Source organism: Limanda limanda, chromosome 7, assembly GCF_963576545.1.
Source record: "Limanda limanda chromosome 7, fLimLim1.1, whole genome shotgun sequence".
Lineage (NCBI taxonomy): Eukaryota > Metazoa > Chordata > Actinopteri > Pleuronectiformes > Pleuronectidae > Limanda > Limanda limanda.
This window is the reverse complement of record NC_083642.1, coordinates 25,233,354-25,255,788: the sequence shown is the minus strand read 5'-3', so window position 1 is coordinate 25,255,788 and position 22,435 is coordinate 25,233,354. Positions and strand designations below refer to the sequence as shown.

The 22,435-nt window shown below is 40.3% G+C and overlaps 1 protein-coding gene across 1 annotated transcript in view; it reads left to right on the top strand.

Annotated features, from left to right (window-relative positions):
• Positions 1–22,435, top strand: part of LOC133005772 (kelch domain-containing protein 8B-like) — a 108,115-nt gene that overhangs the window by 61,784 nt on the left and 23,896 nt on the right. Inside the window, exon 3 of the mRNA XM_061075554.1 lies at positions 9,887–10,111. Coding sequence (XP_060931537.1) covers positions 9,887–10,111 — 225 coding nt within the window. The remainder of the gene's footprint in view (positions 1–9,886; positions 10,112–22,435) is intronic.

Sequence of the window (22,435 nt, the reverse complement as noted above, 5' to 3'; positions counted from 1 at the left end):
TAAACTATGACATCTTCTACCATAATATATTTCTATAAACCAAACATATGAGTAATACAGTAACACACTAGATGTACCTATAGGAAACAAAAACTAAATTGGGACTTTTTTAAATAATTACTAAGAACAAAATTAAATCAGCTGTTTTATCCTATGTTGCTGTGCAGCTATGTGGATGAATATTAACAATATAAAACAAGATTTAAACTAATGAATATAAGCATATATATTAGTTTTGAGCCAACACTTTGTTTAAAACAGCAATTATTTATTCAGCTGAATTGCCGTGTAATCTGGTATAAGCATTCATGGTCACCAGATGATCTATCCAAATGACTAATCACCTGACTTTTCTTCCAGTGCCACCAGCAGGTAAAGGTTTTTACAGGATAAAACATAATCTCAACATGTACTCTATGGATTGGTGCCACCACAAGGTCCACAATCATGTTTTGAGTGAAATGCCATGGATTGTCTCTGGTTCAAACAGACATGTTCCCCTGGATGAACTTTAATAACATCATGATCAGGTCAAATCTTTAATTTGTCTAACATTTAGTTTTTTTTATAAATGCATGCAAAACAATTAACACCCACAGTCTCTATAGTGAGTAAATGTTAGTAACTGTGAGCATATTAGCATGAAGATGATTAGATGTGTCTAAGTGTCTCAGCAAATGGATGATAAATGGACAATAGTTGTATAGAAATTGTCTTTATTGACCAAGTCACATTTGCCTCATTCATACATTGTTGGCACAGTAACAGTGACATTTTAAAATGCAGAGAAGAGGAACCAGGGATCAGACCTCTTGTTAGTGGATGACCCGCTCTACTTCCTGAGCCACAGCCATTACTAAGAACAGCCTCACAGAGCTGCTGGTGTGGCTGTGCACTTTATTCTTGTTTGATAACAACTTGTGTGGTCACTTGTGCTGCAGCACAGCTGTTTTTTGTCCGTAGATTGAAGACCGGCATTCTGGGAAAAATAGCTTTCCCGAACCACAAAAAGCCGTAAGCCAAATAGCTTTCACTGTGAAGTCTGTGCTGCCCAGGATTGGAATGGATGAGCGCCAAGACCTATCAGCATTTATCTTAGGTCTATTCATAGTGACGCGTCTTTCCACTCTTTACTCTGACAATCCATATTTCTGAAAAAGCTTGAATGACAGAAAGCACTTTGTGTTACAACAGCAACCATAACCATGAGATGTCCCTAAATTAGAATCTTACAGCTTGTTGTGGAATCACTGTTCCATGTCACTACTTAGTGTGTTTCTTCTAGCACATAGACCCGCACTCTGTCCAGAGTCGGCGTCAGAACCAATCTAATGGGGGGGCAAAACATGAGTGCACGTAAGACTCTCTCTCTCTCTCTCAAGAGAGACAAGTCTACGAATAATTAAGTAGGTAATGTTACAGTACAACTATCACCATTGCATCAATAAATATATGATCACAGTCAATGCAGCCATGTTTCTAATAGCGCCTACACAAACACAAACGCCCGCCCCGATCTCAAAACAAAACGTAAATGTTTTTTAACACTATTGCCAAAGCTGATTCAACACATACATATTACATAAACATGCAGAAGGACAAAATAAAATGAACAGAGTTGATTAAAAATAAAAGAGAATCAACAAATCAACAAAAGAACATTCCAAAAATAACAACAAACATACAGTTAGTTTGGCATTCTGTGGCCTTACTGGCTGTCCCTCAGGTTCTCTCTCTCTTTCTCTCTCTCTCAGCATTACGTACGTCACGTGGAATCCCAAACACTACACAATTAGGAGAAACCGCCAATTCCCAGGCCTATACAGTATACAAAGAATAACTTCAGTATGAGTCATATACAGTCTATGGTATGAGTACAGCATATTTAGCATATTGTTAAAAAAGCCAAGGCTGGCATACGTAAATGAAACATATGACTTACCATCAGAAGAGTTGAAGGCGGCGAGTGTTGGCACTGAACCTCCTCAAGACAGTGTCTTTCCACTCGGTTGTACATTTTCCCGTAAGGTCTTTTTCAAACGCAAGTTGAACCAACTGGGCCTTTCGTTTGTGCAGCATTAACGTCCCTGACCCTCGTTGCTTATGCTTATCGCTCTAACTTCCGCTCTGATTACAGCCGTCAACTCAACCGTGACGCAATTGTAATAATAAATTCAAACACACCAATCAACAATCACACACACACACACACTTCTTTTAAGATTATTTTTGTTTGATTTCGTTTAATAATAGCCTATATAGCCTATTTATAAAGGAAAACGTCTGACTTTTACTATAATAAAAATAATTAATCAATACAACACAGGGCATGACTTGGGGGGGCACAGTAAGGCTGTTGGGGGGGGCGTGGCCCGCGAATGCCCCCCCCTAGCGCCGCCACTGACTCTGTCTGATATCACCTGAGAGTTTAGGGACTGTGTAGGTGAGGAGGGACACATTTGGTCACTGTCAAGGACTTTGTCAGCTTGTGATTGACAACGTATTTTGAAGAGGCTAAATCCACAGGCGATGGGGTTGGGGACCATTTTGAAGCTCCAGGCTACTCTGATGCTCACTCAAGGCTTAAATGGAGTGGATAAAGGGAGTAACATGGCTCCTGTCCAGTCAGTCTCACACAGTTGTTGTGTGTTTGTTTTTAGCATCAGCCCTTTAGCTCTGTGACGCTATCTGCCTGGTGGCTTGAGCCTCAAAAAGAGCAGAAAAAAATGTGTCTCAGGTGTGCAGAGTCTCATAGTCAGTACATTATTTTAGATTTATAGAACGATATTGATCAGATAGACAGTCTCTGTACAACATATATATATCTATCAGTAGGACAAAAGGACCAAGGTCCTAGTACAGAATTGACTAGAGAGACAGTCTTACTTTCAAAAAACAATTGTTGACTTTATGTATTTCAATAACATATTCAAGTGCTTTATATCATGTTGATTTAGTGTCATAAATCAAATAGCTTCAGAGTGATTTGATTAGATAAAGTTACATTTATAAACATATATATGTACATTATGTAAACACAGAATGTATTGAATCAAATCACTCTCAAGCCATTTGATTTACTCAAACTAAATCAACATAAAGATAACATTTCCTGGTTACATTTGTCGGCATCGTATTTCATTTTTGTCATTACTCCGTTACGCTTGCTGTAGAGAGCAGCGCTGAGAGAGAAATTTGAATCACACAAGGCAGGGCGCGATCATTTCAGCATTTTACAAAGAGATGAATCCATTTCACCCGACAGCACAAGCAACAGCACAGCCTGCCTTCAGCCTCCTGATAGGAGGGTTGTAGCTGGACATTTCCATGTCCTATGTTTTTATTCACACGCTCAACCAGAGGCACAGAATGACCCTTTTAATGATGGAAGTCACTGACACATTGAGCGGCCGAGAGACCTCAACACACTGAGAGAACCTTTCTATATAAAGCAACACACAGCAAACAATGAAGACATTAGCAAAATGACAGTGGATTGTACTTGTACTCTATTATTCTTCTTGAGAACAATATTGAAGTACTTGATTCCAGAGTACGGTATGTTACTTGAGTATTAGCTACTGTACACTGCCCTACAATACTTTTTGCTGGACTACACTTATTTACTGTAGTTACTACTAGGGTTAGGATTACTTTGCAAGGAATTATTCCACATACAAAACATGTTAAGTTTATCTGAATGTTTGTGTGTTAATACATTTTTATAGATAGCATCATCTGTACGCTTAAAGCAAGCCTTATATTAACAACTCATCCATCCATCAATCAATCAATCAAATTTTGTTTGTATAGCTCATATTCACAAATCGCAATTTGTCTCATAGGGCTTAACAAGGACCGACATCCTCTTTCCTTAGCCTTAAACAAGAGTCCATCCATCCACTCATCCATCCATCTTCCACTCATCCAGTAGCACACAGTGTTGGCAGCAGGGTAAGCATGCAGGGTGTAAGACATCCCACCCCATCAACCCTATATGGCCCCTCCTGGGGGATCTGGGTCGACACTGGAGTCTCTCCCACTCGGGGCGTACACATAAAACCTCCAAATGAAGGTGCGGGGGGGCATCCTGAGAAGATGCCTGAATCACCTTTGGCTCCTTTTCACATACTATTCTGAGCACCTGATGGATGTCCAAACGTCCCACCCTATCTTCTAAGGCTGAGGCCAGCCACCCTATGGAGAAGCTCAATACCTTAAGCGAGCATCAAGGACGTAGAAATAGTGATAAATCGAAAGCTTTTCCTTGCAGCTCAGCTTTAACGAATCCAGTCACAGCCGCATTACTTCTGAAAATACACCAATGTACCTCTCCATCTCCCACTGGGAACCGCATGCTGTGAGACTGCCTGGAACAGGGGGGAAATCATTATAATTATCATTATATAAAGTATAAAAATACCTGGAAAAACATTCTGCATAATTAATATGTTTTGCTTCGAATGCTTAAGGTGTATTTTGATAAAAAATGTTGAAGCAACATTTTCGATCCAGCCTTTCATTTAGATTTTTTTCAGTGGTCTTTGCCTAAAAGCTGCCACTAATCAATACTTTCATATCAAAAGAGGAAATTACAGTTAAATCATAGACGTAATGATTTCTCAAACAGATAGTTTGGATCAGACCTCAAATTAATAATTAAATTCAAATTCGCGTTCATAACTACAGTATGCAAACCACAGCTCTCCGTCCAGCTGAAAAACTGCTGCATTAAGAGAATCTTAACACTTGATCAGGCCTGAAGTTTGTGCACCCTCTCGTCAACATGACAATATGTCTGTCTATGGACAGCACAGAAACTCTTTCAAATATCAATAGATCAATATTCAAGGGTTACACAGACAACACACCGTGTTTAGTTTAAAGTGGACAGAGTCTGGACAGGGAAGCAATTAAGAATTGGTATTACTCCTCAAGCACAGGTTGTCTAATTAAGCTTGAAAGCAGATGGAAGCACACATGTTTTTGTGTCTTCACCCATTTTTTTAAAACTTTAAGTAGCCTAAACAAGTACTAGTACATGTATATGAACACACTCCTGTACTTTATCAGTGTTTCAACATTTAGAAATGTCTCTCAGCTGGAATAACCTGACAGGCCATTAAATCCAACCATACTGAAGACAATACTGACATTTCAAAAGTAAAACTTTCCCTACAGCAGTTCCACAAGCTGTATGTCAGTGCAGCTGCTCATGACATGAGTGGTAATGCCACCCTAACATTTACACTGCTGTCTGTGAACTTTCAGCACGGTTCAATTTAAAGGCCTGCTGTCATTCTTCTGCAAAGACTTTGACATTTAAGTGGCGAATGATTATTGATTCAATCAATCAATCAATCAAATTTTATTTGTATAGGCCACATTCACAAATAACAATTCGTCTCATAGGGCTTTAACATGGTGTGCCATCCCAGATTCAAGATTTGTAACATTTATTTTTACTAAATTATAACTTCATGTTATAATTTTTAAATCTGCTAACATCTCCTGGTTCTCCTGGACACTAATCTAGTCCTCTCATAGACATAAAGAAATTCATAGAAAGAATTGTTACATTTGCTTTTTGGACCTTGTGATGGCCGCACCAGCAACCACACATGCTGAGACTCAGTAACATGGTGGTAACTTCCTAATTTGCTTAGTTCTTTTTACACACGCACCCACCCTTCATTTATTAAATAACTGGACACAATTTGATTTCATACAACATACTTTTATTTATTAAATATTTTCTTTCTGTGGTAATTAATTACATTTTCTTTGAGTTACCAGTTCCTGGGGGTTGTGGCTGGAGTCATCTGGCCATTCAGCAAAAGGAGGCCCAGCTGCAGCAGGCAACCTTAAATGGGGTTGCATACTAATTGGACTGCACCATGTGTCGTGTTGTCATGGGGAAGGACATCATTTCATTATCTTGATTTGTAGTTGTTAAATCCTTGATTATTGTTTGATATTTATATTTAGTTAATTTCCCTTAGTTAATATTATATGGTCTTGTACTGGGGGTTATGTTGTGGCTGTAGTTTGTTTTCAATGTTAGTATGTTTAAGTTTATCCCCCTCTTTGATTTTGAGTGGCTTGACCCGCCACCATATATGTTCCCCCATCTCAGTTGAGTGGGGTCTTTCTTTTTTGTGATGCTGTTACCTGGTCTCCAGCAGTTACAGGCGACTAGTATAAGAAATTGACGATTTGTGAAATCTATCTTTTTGGCACTTTGTTAAGAAAAACCAAATTAAAAAACAACCTTTTTTTCAAGAAACCCTGTGGCTCTCTAGTCTTTCCTGCTCGGTCCCTGACAGACCTAATATTTCACATTATGTTAATAAACTTGAAGCAAAGGTTTGGGAAGTAGGCGTGTTCACTCTCAGATGAAAGTAAGATTGATTCTGAGCAGCGACCGAGAAAGCAGCGGCTGATATAAGAGTTAATGATAAAAAGAGAATGTAAATTTCTCAAAAAGTAGTTTTATGTGTACACCCTTTAGGTGTGTTGTTCTTAACCTTTGCACTTGTGGTATGTAATCACGCCTTAAGTCTTACCTGTGAGTTTTTAGTCACGTTTTGCTGGCTGCTCCCAAACATAAAAAATGAAATACTCGCAGACAGGAACATGACGAAGAAACAGTTTAAAGTGTGAGTTGAAGTTATATTTCCATAAATGATGTTGCTTCTGCTTGGAAGTAGTATAAGCACTTGACTGTTCTGACTGGTGAAATAGTGCAGACTACTGGTTTACACATTGTCAGTGGAGTCAGAGGACAGACACCTTCTCTTAAATAAACACATCAACTAGAATATGATGAGATCTTTCAGAATAAAGCATCTGTAGCTTCTCTGCAGACCAACCAGTTGGTTTATCTTGGTGTGGTTTGAGCAAATGATGCCTGACAAGTGCACGGCACAGAGTGGGATGACTAATCTACATTGCATCCAAATGTATACAGCACACACACAAATACAACAAGGTTTTATCACATTGCACACAGTAATGTGCGATGAGCAAACAGAACAATGTTGTATTCATTCAGTTTTATAACAGGAAGTTTGGATCAATGCTTGACTGATCGCTCTTTGATTTTGCTTCCCAGTCAGCACAGCACTTTATGACACGTAACTCATCAGGCTTCACACTTCTTCATCTTGACAATTGTGTGGTGTGTGTTTGTGAACATACACAATTTGAATTAAGGTTTTTGTGGCAGTGTCAGGGTTGTTAATGAAAAAGTGCAGCTAAAAAGAGGCTGTACGGCAAGAACGATACAAATTCTACCGTAAAACATGAAGCACAACAAACACACACACATACACACACACAGACACAGGTTTTCTTTACTTTATTATTGTATGCAGAGAAAATATAAATCTTATATCTAAATCGGCTAAATAAGCGTTTGCTGAAAAAACAAATGCTGTAATGTCAAGATGCCTGAACAATTTCATCAAGTTTCATACAAAGTGCAGTTAACAGTAGAAAAACTTGATTCCCCTTTTAAACTTTTAAATTCTCCGAGGCCTTGTTGGAGGACTCCTTGTTCTCTTCACTGCAGATGGTTCTTTATGACTCTGACTTTGTGTTCTGGCTCGTTATCACGCGTCTGAGTGGATGTGGGAGCGATCCGAAATCTCCCTGATGTTAGTGCATGATGGATTAGCATCTGTCTGTACTCCTCAGAATTGAGGACACTTCTAATTACGATCAAATCCGTGACATCGATGGCAGAGACGCAGCGTCTAAACTGCAAGGAACCAAGAAAGAAAAAAGCACTGTCACGGCAGCAGAGATAGTTCCATCACAACTTGATTTGGTTTATATCCAACAAACTCACCAAGGAATTCTTCTGAATCACTGTTTCAGCTTTCCAGTCTGTGCTGCCTGAAAACAGATACAGCGTTCAGTCCTCTCTGTCCTGCTGTTGTTCCAGACGTGTCTGAGCTCTAATTACATGTAGCCCACAAACATCTAAGACTCATAGGAAATCGTGTTCATTAATTGCTGCTAGAAAAGAAACTAACAACAAGAAACAAAACTTTTAGATCCTTATTAAATAGCCACCATCCTTATCTAACCATATAATTGCAGTGCCTGTTCTAAACCTTGTTTGTTTGTAACATTCTGTTCTCTTGTCCTGTGTTAATGCTCTGGAGCTACTTCAGAGTTATTCCTTGTTATTATTCAAACAGTCCTCCTCAAACAGTTCTACAATATACTGTCACTTTTTAATGTTTTTGTGCAGAGCTTTTTATAAACAGTCGATGGTGCAGAGAGAAGAAAGAAACCTTTGCACTCATCCTTCCTGGTTTATCTTAAATAGAGATTTTATAGTCAATGTTTTCACAAAATGAAATTGAATTTGCTTTTATTACTGTTCATTTGTGGTTTATATATATACGTTTTACTTAACCAGTGTGTTTTTATACATAACATGTCGGCTATTTCAAAGGTCTGTTAAGCAAGCGACACAATCTTCAGACCCAAGTTCACAATTTTCAAAATATAAGCTGTGTAATTAAGCTCAATGAAGCATTACATTAAGGAAAAGAACGTTGTGTTATTACTTCGAAGACAAATTGCTAAAGAGGTGATTGCTGCACTTTGACCCAGTTGCAGACCGCTGCTGTAGATTATCTGAGAAGGTCGACGAGGGCGTGTTCAACTCTGTCCACAGACTGAAGGCACGTTGAGCTGCCACCCACTGACTGCTACGTATGAATTCCGTGTCCACATCTCACCAAATTCGACACTGCACTCTCTCTCTCTCTCTCTCTGGTTTATAAGCATCGCAGTTACTTTATTTTACAATAATGTCAAAAATGTTTTTGTAGCAATGTGTTATCGCTGTAACACTGAATACACATTATCCCCTCTTACGAAAAAAAAATTCATACGCAGTACATTCAACCGTAATCAATGGCTCACACTGTCCTTCTTTCTCTCATGCCTCCCTGACTCTGATGCCTCCCACTCACTTCGACTCTTTGTCTCGCTGTTGCTATCGATCTCCGTGCCACCCTGCCCACTCCAGCTGACCCTCTTCCACTTTCCTCTCCCACTCCTCCACATTCTCCTCTCTTCCCTGTCTTGCTCAAGCACAAATTCTCTGTGCCATTCACTCATTTTCATTTCTTCTATTCCCTTTATTTGGTTCTGTGTTTCGCTCTTGATCCCTCCTCTCTCTGCTGCATTTCCTCCTCCTCCCCTTCTCCCTCGTTTATCCTTCCTCCCCCGTCTTTGTCCTCTGTTTTACCCTCGGCACCCATCTCACGTGGTTCAGCCCTGTGCTCAACCTCTCCTCTGCCTCTCCATCATAGACACCCTTACTGCCCAGTGGCCTCTCTACGCTCTCCCACACCAATCTGCCTTTGCCCTTGTAGTTGCATTGCACAAGGTTAAGTTATCAGTTGTGAAAGTAAACAACTTGCGGGCATCCTCTGGGAGCATGCTACTGCCGTGCTCTGTTTTCATTCCAAAATGAAATGTGGTCCCAGTGCTAGTGGGCGTGCTTGCCAGACGTCACGTAAATGCCACTGAAACTTTGTGAAATCAGCGAGGGATTAAAAAGCAATGAAAAGAGGCAGGAAATGGAAAACAAGTAAAAAACAATAGCAGGAAATAAATGTGTTTTTCGCTATATTCCTGGAAATGTGTTCCATATATGATTGTGTGCATGCGTTTGGCAAATGAAAAAGTACATTCAAACATTGCTGCAGCAAAGAATTAAACAAAAGTAATCCAGCAGCTTATAATTGCATCCTATTCTCAGTAGAAGTCAACAGTGTGGAATCAGTGAAGCTTCGATGTAGTTTTGTATGTTTATATATATATTTGTATGTTTGAGCCAGAGTCATGTCTTCTCCCTCAGGTGGACGTCAGGGAAAGATGCCTGTGACGGCGTTGGAGGCTTTCGACCTGGAGATGAAGAGCTGGACACGCTACCCCTGCATCCCGAGCCGGAGAGCCTTCTCCTGCTGCACCACCAATGAGCGGAGCCTCTTCAGCCTGGGGGGTCTCCAACAACCGGGGCCACACAACTTCTACTCCAGACCTCACTTCGTCAGCACCATGGAGGAGTATGACCTGGATCAAGGTAAGTGACAGACCTAACCATGCAGTTCAGTTTTAACATTAGAATTTTTAAGGTGGTACGTTTTCCTTGTCACTATTAAGCCCCCCACTCAGCTACTGACCCTCTGTTACCCACCTTTGTCGATCATCACATTAGCACTGACCCAGGAAACTGAGCTGAGTGCTCAGGTAGCTGCTGGGTCATTACACACTTTACATGTTTAATGATGCTAAAAAAAGTAATTGAGATAAAATCTTTAAATTATAGAATTCAGTGCTACAGGTGGCAGCAGTAGTCACACACAAGGCTGCAGCTGCAGAATGGATCCTCGACCTAAACCCACTGACTACAGCTGAAGTGAGCAGCAATAAGGAAATCTGAGTTGTATTACTTAGTTACAGATGGCATTAAAACAATTACTTTCTAAGAATAAGTATATGGAATTGGGGTGGCTGTAGCTCAGGGTTACAGCTTTCAAGCTATAACCAGATGGTCTGCAGTTCGATCCCTGTCTTCCCCATTCCATTCCAAGTGCAAAAAAAAGTGTGTTGGCAAAACAAATACAAATAATATACCAAATACAAATATCTCAGGATGAAAAACCGGAGCCATACGGATAAAATAAACCAACAAAGATGTCAACTTGGAAATACATTGAGATTCGAGATCTTTTTGTGATAAGGGCTGACGGTCGTCCGTGCTGCGCCACCCATCATCGGAACACTGGAGATTTCTGTGTTGTGAACGACTGAGAGACATTGTCCTGAGTTCATATCTGAAAACGGCCTTGGTAAAGAGGCAGCTGGAACGTGTCTGTGTATCTGAGTATGTGATGGAGCTGAAGCTTGGTATTTAAAGCACGGTGGATTGGGATGATTGGTGGAAGGATCCTACTCCTGTACCCTGAGCACACAAAGAGAGGAGGTCGAAGCAGAGGGCGTGACAGAGGCTTAATATCAGTTTAGTGTCCGAGTGCCACAGGCCAGGTTATAATTATAAATTATGTCATTATCTAACACTGTGCAGGGGTTTATATTTCATACATTATACTACAAATTGAAGTAGTCACATTCATTTTACTGATTGATTCCCATAGTGTCTCCCTCCGAGGGATGGGACCGACTTTGACAGTCCGCTGCTGTTTCTAATTCTCTGCCGGTCTCCTGCTAATCAATGGAATCTCAGACAATGCAAAGAGACAAAGTGCTTCACCGAAGCTTTGGAGTCAATAAGTCACAAACTAAAGAAAAAGACAGGCTTTGCATATTTCTGATGTGGAAATAACTTTTTGTGTGATTCATCATTCCTTTACAATCTAATTTTGGGGAATTTTTATATTTGGTTTTAGTTTGATTCATTTAGATGCCTGGGAAGCTGCCTTGCATGTGACAAAAATAAGTTATCTGTTTGGTGTCTCTCTGTTCATGCAGTCCCACCCTGCAGCTCTCTGAAAAGAGTGAGAACACGATCTGTTCATGCTCATAATCCACTCCATTATAGGAAGATTATGAATTAGTGGAGTTGGGTCGTATCAGAGCTGATGGTGATGCTAGAGAAGGTCCCTGTCGCTGCACCACATCTCTGCTCTGGGAAAGAGACAAATAGTTGCTCTCACTGCTGGCAGGTTATGGCTCATGTGAGACGTCACTGCATAATTTCAACTGAACAAATGTGGCTAATAACTTGTCCTCTGAAACATAAACAAAGCACACAGGTGCTGACAATGTGTGACATGTGAACACTATTCATAGCTTTGATTTTACGGCCACATTTCGCTGCACTGAAGGATAAGCACTCAATCTTTACCTTGAGAACAGGATGATTTGAGCGATGATAAGCTTTCTTCAGTCTGCTATATATTTCTTCAGTGCCAAATCCCATTTTAAGCACCATAGAAACAGAGCAGTCTGCCTCCCTCATATATTAGTTTGTAATTGTCTTTTATTAACAAGAATCAGATATTGGATATTTCAGATGTTTTTTAAAAGACTATTATCTTTGAGACTGATCCTCGTTGAGGTTGTGGATTTGAAGTTAATTTTAGGGGATTATGATGGTTGCACTTTTATTTAACCGAGCAAGTGGGCTGTTGGTAAATCACCTCCGAGGCCTCCAGTGTGATGGAGGAAGGTTTAAACGTTGGCAGCGTAAAGAGTTGATGACACAAAGCAGCAATATTGGCAATCAACAGACAAACACAGGGCTCCTAAAAAAGTGTTCTCATACAGTGTAATCTGCAAACCAAGAGTGCACCAGAAACCTAGTGATATCATAATACAATAATAATTAAACACATTTGGAGGCTGTTATGTTGTTCTCATCTCAGGCATTTTACAGTCACTCACACTGGCATTTTAATTCCTTTTCTGTTACATTAATTTCTTTAATTTCCATCAGAAAAATGAGAAATGAGGAACCTGCTGTGAGGTTAAGATTTTGGGAAAACTTTCAAACATTAGGTTTGATCAAAAACACAATTTGTAATAACATTTTCCAGCAGGCCTACACACGTCTGTAGTGTGTGGGCTCGCAGGAAATTCACTGAGCGCACACTTCAAGATGAAAGTCCAGTGTGGATGATGGATGAATGAAAATCAGCAGTTGCCTGTTTTAACATACTCAACCGACACAGTGTCTACGGTATCTTTAATCTAAACAAGCTTCATAGTCAGAGGCTTTTCAATCTTGAGTCCGAGTGATGTTAAATTCAGCGAGGGAATCTCAACACACCCTTGCTGAAGGTGTGATGAGTCATAGCACCACAGACACATAGATGACCGCTCTGTGGAATGAGTCGAGATTTAGTTCTGGCTGAGGGATTTTTTTGAGTTGCAGAAAGAAAAGGAAAGTGAATTTGGACAATAAGTAAAACCTTGGAAACATGAAGAGAAAGTGAATGACACTAGACATGAAGCTGACAAGATACCTTCTGATGAGTGACAAGGGTTCAATGCTTCATGACCAGGGAGACGGCGAGTTATTCATTTTAGCATTGACTGTCTGTCAACACTTGTTTTCACAAACTCAACATTCTGGGTTTCTTTCATGAATCAAGAGCCACAGAATGAAATGCAGTGAAGTGCAACATAGAGGAGTGGATGGTGCTGAGGGGCCTGAAGGAAGATGTCATGATGACAGTGGCCCTGAGAGCTCACACACAATTTATGAAAACATGTGCAGACTAAAACGGAAGAGAACATCTTTATCGATTTGACAATAAATGGGACAAATGGAATAAACACATCAAATCAAATCCTCTCATCACAACCAAATACTCACAACACAACCAGATCCTCACAACGCAATCAGATCCTCTCAACACAACCAGATCCTCACAACGCAATCAGATCCTCTCAACACAACCAAATACTCACAACACAATCAGATCCTCTTAACACAACCGCATTCTCTTAACACAAACAAACACTCACCACACAACCAAATACTCACAACACAACCAGATCCTCTCAACAAAACCACATTATCTTAACAAAGCCAGATCTTCTTAACACAACCAAATACTCACAACAGAATAGAAGTGTTTAAAGGAAACACTAGTGATGGAACCAACTGGGACACTCTAGCCGATTCAAATTTTCTGAAACACTACACTTAATTATTGTGAAAAGGCCAACAACATAAGACAGGCTTAGTTTTTCAGTTTAACATGTATTGGCCTGTTTCTCAATTAATTTAGTGTATTTTGTCAGATTGCTTGAATTGGCTATTTAATAAAGCAAAAAGCTACACTACACTTGTCAACACTTGGTTACCAGCATCTGCAATATATCTTAGTCAAACAACCACAAAGTTAAAATCACCATTTTTACAAAATGGTGGATATCCAACTTCAACCAGTAGCTTCACGACTCACAAACCATGGCAACAAGAGTTCCCACACTATGATAATCTATTATTAGTGTCCCCTGGAGTATTTGGTTGTGTTGTGGAGATTTGCAGTGCGTTTTCTATTTGCCCTGCATGTGTTGTCATTTTGATGAAGATGTTTTCTCCATTTGAATGTGTTGTCTTATGTTGCAGTGCATTGAGTTCTCAGGGCCACTGTACATCATAGCAGGAGTGTTAATTATGACCAATCGAATTAGCTCAAGGCTAACAAGTAAGAATCAGTAATTTCTTTGCTAGAGTGCTAGAATTATGTGAATACAATTGTTTCCTCTGTGTGATCTGTCAGTTGAAGAACATAAATCAGGGTTTGGTTGGGCCTTGTCTAGTTCAAGTGAAATAGGAGTCACGGATGACAGGTGTGACTGTGCCCTGCTCCAAGCAGGCAGGTGGTGGGCGGCTTGGCACCAAGATCACAGAGCACCACTGGACTGGAAATGTCTCACTCTCTCCTGTACCTGTCCTTCTGCTGTGACGTGGCGCAGTGGGATGAGGTGTGATGTGAATTTTGGTACACATCCCTTTCTGTTGGATGAGTGAGTCACATCCTCAGAGGATTATGGAAAAGGTGGAAATGTTCTACCCTATGCAAATGTGGGTGGGACTGTCTCACAGGCCCCACAGGGATTTGGTCATTCTCGTAAAGAAAAGGTGACATGTAGTGAAGAGGATGTTCAGTTTACTGCAAGGTTGTCTCCAAGGTTACACATACAGACACAAAGTGTCACAGTCGCCTGGTCAGGTGCCACACCTCACCTCTAAGGAGATGCATATTCATTATAATGATGTTTTTTCTTATATTATATATTGTATTATACTATATTATAGGGTATATTTAGGTATATTGGGTGTGGGTGTGCATTTGTGTATTTTTGTATTATTGTTTTGGTTCAATAATGTCCTATATTTATTATTAGTACAGTATAAACACCACAACCTTACGTCTCTCTCTCTCTCTCTCTCCATGCACTGCACCAAAACCCGAGAGTAGAGTCAGCTGAGTCTACAGCTTAGTACGCCATGGGCATGTGAATATGGTGTGAGTTCGGAAGTGGTTTGGAACAAATGGTTTGGACTTCGTCACGTGAAGACACAGCTGAAATGCTTCATGTAAAACACAGTGTTTTGGAATTATTATAATTTTCATTATGTGCATTTGCTCTGTATCTTATATATCTTGTATGTCACTTCTTGTTGTCACCATTTCACAAATAAAAGAGGAAAAGAAATATCTCCACAACATGATCAATGATTCCCCTTAGTGCCACCATCGGGTGAAATCCACCAACCACATTAAGAATAACACAACCGTGTTCTTGATTTTGTAAACTGAAATAGGCAATATGGTAAAATGATGCATGTTATTTATCAACTTGTTAGCATATCACTGTCTACCAGGCTAGAATTAGCATTTAGCACAAAGCATCCTTTCACTCCTCCCCGTGTCTGTCAGCTTGGGTATAATATTTGATTTATCCCTTTGCCCCAGTGAATCCCCTTTTAACGTGCTTGGCTTTGAAGGATAATGGCCTTTTTTCCAGCGATCAGGCCTTATCCTCATCTCGCCTTTGAAAAAGAGCCCAGACTGGAGAGCTGACAAAATGAATACAGCATGGGCTGTGTCTAGTTAAGGTGCGAACACAGCATTGTTGTTTATTTGTATAGTACCTTAAAGCCAGTTTTATCTACGTGCTTCCTATGATTGAAAAAAGGTGTGTACGTGTGAGACGTGTGAAATGACTAAAAAGTCAAACATACATTTAATTTAAAGTAAATTTTCCTGTAATTGTGAAGTAAAAACTGTGACATTTTGGGTACTTGTTCTCAAAACCTGAGTAAGGGCACTTTCAGAACTACCTTTTTTTATCATCACCTTCAGACTTTTCAGTTTAGGCCAAACCAATATAACAGGCGTGAAAGGTGCCTTGGACCACGTTCCAGACCACAGGACCACAACTTAGTCCAACCAGAAAGGAACCAGCTCGTCAAGTATTAGTATACGCAACCCATAAGGAAAATGCCCATAAAAACCAGATGCATGGCGTTTGAAAGACAGTGGCATTTACCAGTTTATAGAATATAGACACTCAGACAATACTTGGAACTTAAAGTCAGCAATCTCAAAAATCTCAGCCAAGAGCTACAAAAGTTTCCCCCCCTTTTTACAACAACACAAATGGCAAAGAATCAGGAAGATGGAAAGAGATAACAGATGGAAATTGTCAATCATCTGCAGAGACACCTCTTCTACTGCTTTAACATTTCAAAAGTCATATTTAATTGCAAACTTAATAAAATTAGATTTTTTAAATAAAGATCACAACAGCAAGTAAGAGTCAAACAGAGAACATTGGAGATCTTACACAGAATATGAAAACCTGATACACAGATGATACCGATATGGTTCTTGACTTCTTGTTAAATGTTTAGATATATACCAAGATGTCACTTTTTATGTATATTGGAGATACACAGTAAATAGTACAGGTTGTATAGTTGCACGTGTTTGACGTGGAGCGTGTGGGAGTGTTGACATTCCATGTATATGCACATAAGCATCAAACAAGAAGTCGATTCTGCTGTATTTGCCTGCTCTGTGTGTATATGTCCAGTGTTTCTGTGCTGCTTTTTTCCATGAGTGTGTGACTAATGATCTCCTGCATCTTTGTTGTTTTTTCTGGGGATTTAATATTTGATTTCTGTCGCTCCCTTTAGCGGGAGTAGGGTGGGCTCTGTAACCAGGGTTGACGGCGGCGCTATGATCGACACGCTCAGCGTACAGATCACAGGAGCGGGGATACGAGCGAATGTAACATGGAGCCATCAAAGCAACAACAATAACAGCAGCATTCATACGCAGTGTCCTCCTGAGGCTTTTGACATTCAACTCACCCCCCTTCCCACTCCCTCCCTGACGAGACCCTTGGAGAAACAGGGAGAGACGATAGATCAAGAATAGAAACAAAAAATGAACAAAGACAAGAAATGAGAGGGCAAATCCTCTTTTTAAACCTCACGCAGTTAGTTTGATTTAAAGGCTCAGGAATGTTTGGCCAAGTTTATCCAGAGGACAATCATACATTTGAGAGTGAACGAGAGCTGTTGTGTGATTATGCTCTTTAATAGATTTTATGACCCTCTGGTCCTTTTCCAATAATGAGCAGGATCATTACCTGTTCATTTTTGTACAGTCTCTCAAATGTGTAATCATGGGAATTTGCATTTAAATGGTCCCCGCATTAGTATTCAGGCCTGGTGAAAAGCAGAGCGAGCTGCAGGCTGAATGGATGTTCTGTGGTTCAGCGTGAGTCACTGCTGTGTAAAGATAAAGTATCTCCGAGTTAACAAAGCCAGTAAAAGCTGTAGCACCTTAGTCATTCTCACCTTTTTAAGTGAATACAGCTTTGTTTCGGGTCAATAAACCTGTAACATAATCACTGCGTTAAGCCCCTTTTCCACTGGTCAAAAAACCCTCTAACATGTGGCTTTTGCTTAGATTGAAATAGTTTCCTCTGTGAGATCTGTCAGTTGAAGAACATAAATCAGGGTTTGGTTTGGCCTTGTCCAGTTCAAGTGAAATAGGAGTCACAGTTGACAGGTGTAACTGTGGCAGGTGGTGGGCGGCGCAGAACCCAGTCACTTGGCATCAAGATGAAAGAGCACCACTGGACTGGAACTGTCTCAGTCTATCCTGTACCTGTCCTTCTGCTGACATGGCGCAGTGGGATGAGGTGTGATGTGAATAACCCTCCATTAACCCCTCCCCTTTCACGCCTGTAGGAGAATGTATGGAGACGTCCAGGCCTTCTCTAGAGCCAGTATTGGTTTGTACCTTCTGGGATAGTGTTGAAACATGGTGGTGCAACATGGTGGACTATTTGGAAGAGAAGTCACTACCTGTGTAGATATGGTGTCAGGAAACAAACAGGTGAGGGATTCAAAGTGTACAACACCAAACACAGGAGTAGAGTGCTACAATAATTTAAAGACAGTGTATGTTTGAATAATGTGGACTATAGTGCCTAGCAGATTTTAAAAATCTGCAAAAGGGCAAAAGTTCAAGGGAAAGTTTAAGATACATTTATTTTTCCCAAACACATGCACAGACATGCACAAGCACACTCATGCAAGGAGGGAAATTTAACCTCTGCTATAAACCCATCTGGTGCAGGACACACAGAGCAGTGGGCAGCCATGTTTGGCGCCCGGGGAGCAGATGTTGGGGGAGAAAGGTGCCTTGCTCAGGGGCACTAGACAGGGTAGGGAGAATCCTCTTGGATTTTTGGACAGATCAATCTGTAGAGAGGCGTTCAGGGAAACACACTTAAACCATTCTAGCAGCACAATGTGAACCAGATAATTAACCAAAAGTCCACAATCCCAACAGATCTACAGATCTTAACACGCCATATCCCTCGTCATTTCAGCGGTGAGAGGATAATAAAGACTGGGCACATATAGTAGCAGCTTTTTTTGTTTGTCTGACAGGTTCATCCAGTTTGACTATTTTCATCCTTGAATATTAGTAATGTATTTCTGTACTATGTACATACTGTTTTATTATATGCAGTGCCCCCCCTTGTATACATCATGTTTTATTTTATTGTTCAGGGACATAGAAACTGTCAGCCGCTGCTGGACAGATGAAAATGGTGGCCAGACTAATTGACCCTGTGCTCAGTATGAATTGTTCCAACCTTTTGCTCCTTTATAATTGGTTTTGGAAACGTTAAAGAGAAAGTGACATTCAAACCCTGTATATGTGGAGTATTAAGCAACAGGGTCTCAGAAGCAGATAAATCCAAAGCTCAGGTATTATTTCAAACTAGCAATGGACAATTAGTGTTCGTATTGGGTCAGTGGTCTGCCCAAGTGAGTCTTATCCATTATATGTGTAATTGGGTGGATTTTGAAGAGCAGCAGGCTTTTCATAAAGTCTGCCAATGTCTGAGCGATATCTCCTTTGAGCCTTTTGCCCTCTTATCCTGTCCATTCTCACATTCTCCTCCCCATCCAATTCCCAAGGTCTCTCGCCTTTTAAAAGGTTTCCACTTTTTCTCACTCTCTTTCTCATCCGAAGGGTTTTTCTTCCCGCTGTCCTCAATGGCCCTGCTTCAGGATTTCTCACCCTTTTTGTTCACGCCCACTCAGCAGCAAAGACATTGACCAGAGGTGTGGCTTGTGAAATACCAAAATAAAACCAACCGATCCAAAACTTGTGACCTGCTTTCTGTTCACTAAACCTGACCTCACCTTCTTACATTCATGTTCCCTTTCTTGACTAATAATCAGTTCCATCGAGCAAAAGTGGCCTTTCCAGAGCCTGTTCAGCTGATTGTAGTGGTGAAAGGCAACTGGTTGCAGAGGTGATTTGTTTCCCTGCTACTCGTCTCGCTCACCATGCAACACAGCGCCATGTGACGCTGCAGCAACCTTAGTATGCTAATGAACACAAAGGCTATATGGTAATTATATCTATGCATATTTAACTGATTCCCTTACTGACGGCTGCTGCAAGCAACTGTAACTATGACAAGTATGAAGCTGTTTCGCTGTAGAATATCATCGTATGTGATTAAGAGATGGGATTACAATTCAGACTTTTTGGCTAAGACAGGTTGTAACAGGAATCTTTGTGGCCGTGTGTGTCTGACAAAGCTTTCTTGATTCCCAGCTGTGGTCAAATGCATTTGAGAATCTCAGGGGGAAATGAGTGAGGTTTGATTGGGGAGGGGGGAGGGGGTAAAAGAAAATGTTTTCATTATGCAGTGCCATATGTTTAGCAGCCTGAGAAGAACGTTTCTCCCATCACAAGCCATGCACAGAAGACGTTGTATATGCACCAGCTTATTGTACACACATAGCTGCAACACTCAATGATATATTTGCTTTTAATTTAGTTCTTATGAGTGCGTTATAGGTCCCCCATGCATCCTGTGTTCCCTGGAATAATGGTGTGTCCTCAGAAATGAATGCTGCTTGTCAACAAAATGCAATTAAGCACAGGATCAGTGGGAGCATTATGTACGGATGTGAGTTAAGGTCAGCAGTGCTCAAGCAACACTGGCAGAAAGTTTGAAGAGAATAATGGAGTTGTTTCCTACTGTGGCATTTACTGCTACGTTAATGAACATTCAAATTATAACTACCTCCTGGAGGATCGCCATGTTTAATTATGTTTATGATGTATAAAGTCCTCAAGGTGATATGCTTTTTAATACAAAACACTAACAAGTATACCAACAGCCACTTCTGTATGGATTCATAAAAAGACAAATCCAAAGCCAAGACAGCTGGTATTGAATGATTCAACAAATCTCAGCTTGTTAATTGGATGTAAATTAGGTTGTTAAATTGTTTTATTACTACTGGGCTGTAAAATGTTAGGGTTGGGGTCTGCTTGGTATTGATTAGTATATGTGCAAAACACTTTTAGACAGACTCTTAGACAGTGATTAAATCCATTCCTTCCAATAGCTGTGTAATTATGATGGCAGCAAATGAAAAAGTTAGGTGATGCTATTATACAGTGTCCATTAGTGATGCATGGAGTGCAGTTATACCTACCCGGTGGTTTTAGTCTCATAAAAATGTATATTTCTGATTCAAAGTGGATGGGTTTGGGTTGGCGAAACAGGCCAATTGGACGAGTCATTAGTCCTGTGAGCGAGGGCTCGTTCAGCACAACACGGCACATCATGGAGGTGAGGCTGAGTCTGGCATCCTGGCACAGTGGATGCTATTTTTGGAATGTTAATGCGGGTCTCTTAATCGGAGAAAAGAATTCCTCTGGGTAGGTGATGGCTGGATGAGTCCAGCATACGGATACGGATCAGGATGACGTCAGAGCCGATCAGCGCATCAGTAGTGTTCCTGTCTACATAGGAAATATTTAACTTGAACAACCAAAAACCAGACGAAGTGTTTGAACTTGACTAACCCTACATTCGATCTTTCCCTAACCTTAAATATACCATAGATGCCATGTGAATATATTATAAAGCAACATCTTTAAAAATATTGCTATTGGACATGGACGTAATCCCCAAAAGACATCAAACTTAACAACAACATGAGTGCATTACCCAACAGACAAAACTTTCAATGATTCTGTTACACAGTTAATATTACATTAGCTACAGCTCTAATGTTATATCATTGAGGACATTGGTCATTTTACATGTTCAAACAGTCTAAAAATTTGAAGTTGTCAATATTAACAAAAAATATCGAGAAAAATTAGGTTTATGAGCGTAAGAGCTTAAACAGTCTGGGCATTTTGCCACCCAGGAACTGGATCCAAATAGAACTGGCTAATGGAGCCCAACTCTCAACGTGTTACCCGCCCATTCATCACCCCAACCTTCACTCCTTTACATTTACTGCATCCCTCACTATTACTCCCTGCCTTGTAGATAATGTTATCGACATATATTAAAAGGTGTGACATTGTAAAATATCAACATAATTTCCTGGATACTGGGCTGTTACAGTTATATACCTTGTACACCTCAAGATGCAGCATATAAGAGGATAAGGTCACTAATCAAGAGCTGACATCTAAAGTAGTCATTTCTCCAATCAAACATGGCAACACATAATTGCTAAAGAACCACAAGTGTCACTGAGAATAGGGACATGAAAAGATAATTACTGGAACTATTGTGAGGTAATTTTATGATTAATATTGGAGGTTAACATGGTCCTCTAAGCACTGAAAAGCGTTTGTGACCTTGGTGACATGAATCCCATTGTAGAACCAATGCAAAGAAAATCAGGCTTTTTTCAAAGGCATAAAGCAGCAGCTCTGTCCCTTGACAGCCTGTTTAGTTACGTATTCACAAAGACAGAGATACAGGCTTTGAGTATAATGCATTTTGTATTAGACTTTGAATTAAATATGTAACAAAGAGCTCATATCAAACCCCCCATTTCTCTGCTGAATGTTATTTAAATAATGACCTTGAGTTATTGACAATAAGGCTTTAGAGAGTGATTACATCACCTGTCAGACAAAGTCAAGGTTCATCAAGAGAGAAACACTTGATGTCCCAGACTGCCCCAGGAACTCAATTCGAAGAAATAGAATGACTATGAGATGATGGAGCTCTCTTATCTGAGAACTCCATCAGCTCTTAGAAATGACCTTGTCAGAGTAAAGCGATCTACCCTCATGGTGTGTGTCCTCTGTGAGTGTGTGTTTACACCAGAGCCTCAGTCCTCCTCCAGGCTCCTTTTAGCGTTTCAGACAGAATTTGTTGAATCAAAGCTCTTCGCTCTTCAACCTTGTTTTTTTATTTTTCCTTCTGAGACCATTTTTCCTCTGTGGCAGGAAAAAAGCTGTTAACACAAACCCTTTGTCTCTGGCTACTTATTTTTCAATGTACCAGTTTGCCCAAGATACAACAAAAGATATTTCACACTTAGATCTAATGGTGT